A 4,241-nucleotide genomic window follows, 5' to 3' on the forward strand; every position below is an offset into this window, starting at 1 on the left:
GTGGGTATCAAGCAGTAATTGTTAGCGAAGCTCACGACTAGTCTTAAATTTCTTAAGGGACTCGAGATCTCAAAATTCTAAAGGCATTTATAGCCTAGAGGTTAATTCTCCCGATTCTCTCTCTCTCTCCTACGCACAGAGTGCCTTAGGAGCAACAACTGACAAGTGTCGAGGCACGTGTTACGCCCGCACTCCCCTATGCTAGGGACCCTTTTCTCTTACCTGCGCTAAAGGTCGTTAGCCTAATACGGCCCCTGTTTACCGGATTGTACAATAAAAACATTATTAACATTGTTACCTCTATTAAGAAGAAGCCATAGGAGCTTAACTAATATAAACTTTGGCAGATTTAGATCTGAAGATTCGAATTTTATTTTCTTGAGCGTTACCTACGGGTATTTTATATTTCGTATTTCTTAATTATTAGCAATTTGAGTTAAACAAGTTGAGTTTAAATGAGAATTTGAGATTCTTTTTGTCTGTCCTACGACGCGTATCACCAAAGTGTGCACCATTTATACAATCAATTAAATAAATATTAGGAGCAGAATCTCGTATAAAATCCTGAGGGAATTATATTTTCTTTATATTATTCTTAGAAATTATCCCTAGAATAGGGTTTAGAATCATAAGATGCATGAATAGCTTACAATATAGTTTACAATATATACACGGAGAAAAAAGTTCAGTGGCTCCTACCCTTGCAAGGGTTAGAGCCACTAAACGGAATAGTAAATTATGGGTAGAATCTACTGAACGCGTGTTGAGTCGACTCTACTAGTCACTGAAGAGTAGCTTCTACTACGCAGGCAGTCGCACGTACAATTCCTGTTCAGTAGAACATACCGAAGATGAGTGCGATCTACTGAACAAGAATCGTACATGCGACTGCGTGCGCAGTAGATGCTACTCTTCAGTGATTAGTTAAATTGCACTTAAAATTATAAAAAAGAATCCTTAAAAATTTATAATTACACAAAGTACATGATTTTTTTCAAGATATACGTGCATCTACATATGATTAATTGGTAAATCGTATTTTTAACACTTTATTAACAATTAAAATTTCGCACGCAACGAGGGTGATTCGAACGCATAACCTATCGCACGCTAATCAAGGACCCTAACCATTCACCTATCGAGACTAGTTGTCAGCAGCTTGAAAAACTAGGAATGGATTTTTAAGCACATACAAATTAGATGTATTAGGTCTGAATTTTTCTAATTTTTTGGTTTACAACTAAAATATTAAAATAAGGTATTTTATATTGCTAAATGTATTATACATATTTGTTTCAAAAATTGAATGTCTGCATTTTCATAAAACTTTTTAATTTAAAAGTCACTTTTTGAAAGTAAAATTAAAATTAAAAATGAAACTAAAATTAAAATTAAAAATTAAAATTTATTGTAAATTAGAATTAAATGGTCTGAAAATTGATTTTTTGGTTTACACCAAAAGTATGAAAATAAGATATTTTATATTACTGAATAATACTAATTCATATTTGTTTCAAAACTTTTGTCTAAATTTTCAAATCGGCGCCGGCCAGCGGATCAGAGAGGTTAACTTTATACTTACAATTAAGGACCATCAGAGGGCTATGCAGTCGATTTTACTGAACAGATAGTCAGCCTTCGTAGTCTTCTGTTCAGTAGAATCAACACAACGCTGTTTAGTGTTCTTGAATCAACGAGTAGTTACTATTACTATAAATCAGCTTACTAAACGCGAATAGTAGCATATACTCTACCAGTTCTCTCCGTGTATATATATATATATATATATATATATATATATTTTGCAAATGATCTACATTTTCTACTTTTGATCTAATCGATAACTTTCATTGGGATATTTTCGAAATATATTAGATATCTAGTGAAAGTTTCAATTAAAATTTTATAACCGATTAAAAAATATTTTTCTCTATTTTTAGCAAAAGTTCAGAATTTCGTAAGTCATATACCTTTTTAATTTCTCAACAAAATTAAAAATCTAATTGAAAAATTTCGCAAGTATTTTTGTTACGTACTAGAAACTGCGATGAAAATTTGGCGAGAGCCGAAACGTAAAGATCATTTAAATACAGAGATAAACAAATTTAGACGATTCCATTACACTCTTATGAGTGAGAATGTACAAGTACACAGGATGACTTTCTTAGAGATTATGTTTTGAAAGGTTTTTTAAAAAATGACTAGACTTCGTTTCCAAGTGAACTCTAGCAAAATTTGTAGTCTGTTCGAAAAAGATATTGAAAAATATTAATTTCGGTGAGTTTTAAAAATATTCCAATATAGGTAAAAATGTTAATTGAAATTTGTTAATCTATCAGAAAAGTAGTTTTTTCATTTCTTGACAAATTTAAAAATGTCGGCTGCCAGAAACTTTTTTTAAATCGGTCGGAAGTATCTGGTGAACGAACTGAACTTTCATTTCGTTACACTAAGAAAGTGTATATTAAGGGCTGATTGAATATGTCAAATCCTTTAAAAGTAGCGTGACTACAATATTTAGGTAACCAAACCGAAAAACAGACCCCTATGGACAAACAGATAGGTAAATGCCGAGAAAATTTGATCTTTTTTGGATCCTGTGAGTGCCGAAACGTAATTAGATCCGTTAACATCTAGAGATCGCAAATTTGGACGGTTTCTTTATACTAAAAATTGCTGATTAATTCATTTCTGAGACAAAAGTACTTATTTTAAAAAAAGTATCGAAATCCTATACAAAGACCTCCGTGACCTTGGTATGTGACACCCGAAAAAAACTGTTCCAGCCAATCCTGGCGTGTTTGAACATTTTGATTAACTAAGCACTACTTCCGGTGTTCCGTTCTATCAACATTTCCTCATTTGTCCGCGAAAAATTAAAAAAAGATACTTTTTGATGGTGCAAAATAGTATTTAAACTTATTTGAAAATATTGTTATCAAGTTATTATTTTCAGAATACGGGCAATATCAAATGAGATCCGTGAGAAATTCTCGTGACGAAGACATATATTTTCTCATGTGCATTCTTCCGTGTTTCTGCATTTAAGATTTATGCAAGATTGGCAGGCGTGCCAGTAAAATGATGGATAGAATCACCGAAAAAACTGAGTAGCAACTGCAGCCTAAGCAGCCTGTAATAAGGATGTTGAACATAATACTCTCGAAAGTAAGTGAGCTTACATGGGTAGATATTTATGGCTCTATGCCTAAAGCAGATTTCGATCGTTGTACGATGGAGAGGGAGCCGAGGCGTGGGTCACAATATATCTGAACATGCATTAATCGAATGACCACAGTGTGTTCACAGCAACAACGCATTGCCTCGAGTAAATGATACATTCCGATTTACCTATAATCAGAATTAGAAATTTTCGAAAATAATTTCTTTCTATTGTTGGCAATTTTATTTTATAAATTCTGTTTCTTTAATCTATGGAATAATTGTAAAAAAGTAACGCGTTACTAAAATTCAAGTAAATAATTAATTTAATTAATTGTTTAAGGAATACTCTATTTCAAAAATAATTAAACCCTCAGATACAAAACAATAAAATCATTAAGTAAGAAAAAAATATTTTCTCATGAATCAAACAATGATATTTGGAGTTTAATTTGCGACTTAAAAATGGACCAAAGTGCAAAGTTGGTGTCTCTATTTTTATTATTTTATACGGTGTTGTGTTCTGCGACACAAAGGACAACACAATTTTCAACTCTGGATATTTTATCAGTGAACAATAGTGAAACAAATAAAACTAATTATGATAATCCTACAAACCAATCAGTAGTTAAGGAAAGTGGACAATTTTTTTTTAAGAAATTTAAATTAGACACACTCGATGTAGATGAAATTCTCGAAATATGGAATCCAAAAAGTGTGGTGCGTTTTTGGAACTCCAGGACTTCGGAAAATCCCAATATTACCGAAAAATGCGAGGAGGATGTTTCAGCATATTTGACGGGTGTTTTAAATAATGAAAATTGGGCTCTGAGAAGTAAGTCAAAATTAATTTATTTTTCGCTTTTAAGTAAATATACCTTCATTTCTTTTTTTGATTGAAACAACATTAATTTGCTGAATTTGAATAAGTATAGCACTTACGAGTGAAAACTAACCACTGTATTTATAACACATTAAGTCAGAAGATTATAAATAAATTAAGACTGAGATGACAGAAAATCCAAAAATTAGTGGTGGGATAGAACTAATATTAATACGAAAATTATAATGAATGTTAC

At 31.7% G+C, this 4,241-nt stretch overlaps 1 protein-coding gene across 1 annotated transcript in view; it reads left to right on the plus strand.

Annotated features, from left to right (window-relative positions):
- Window positions 1–3,479: 3,479 nt before the first annotated feature.
- LOC117180253 (nose resistant to fluoxetine protein 6-like) overlaps window positions 3,480–4,241 on the plus strand; it is a 109,603-nt gene continuing 108,841 nt past the window's right edge. Inside the window, exon 1 of the mRNA XM_033372651.1 lies at window positions 3,480–3,997. Coding sequence (XP_033228542.1) covers window positions 3,628–3,997 — 370 coding nt within the window. The 5' untranslated portion in view covers window positions 3,480–3,627. The remainder of the gene's footprint in view (window positions 3,998–4,241) is intronic.

This window comes from Belonocnema kinseyi, chromosome 9, assembly GCF_010883055.1.
Source record: "Belonocnema kinseyi isolate 2016_QV_RU_SX_M_011 chromosome 9, B_treatae_v1, whole genome shotgun sequence".
Classification (NCBI taxonomy): Eukaryota; Metazoa; Arthropoda; class Insecta; order Hymenoptera; family Cynipidae; genus Belonocnema; species Belonocnema kinseyi.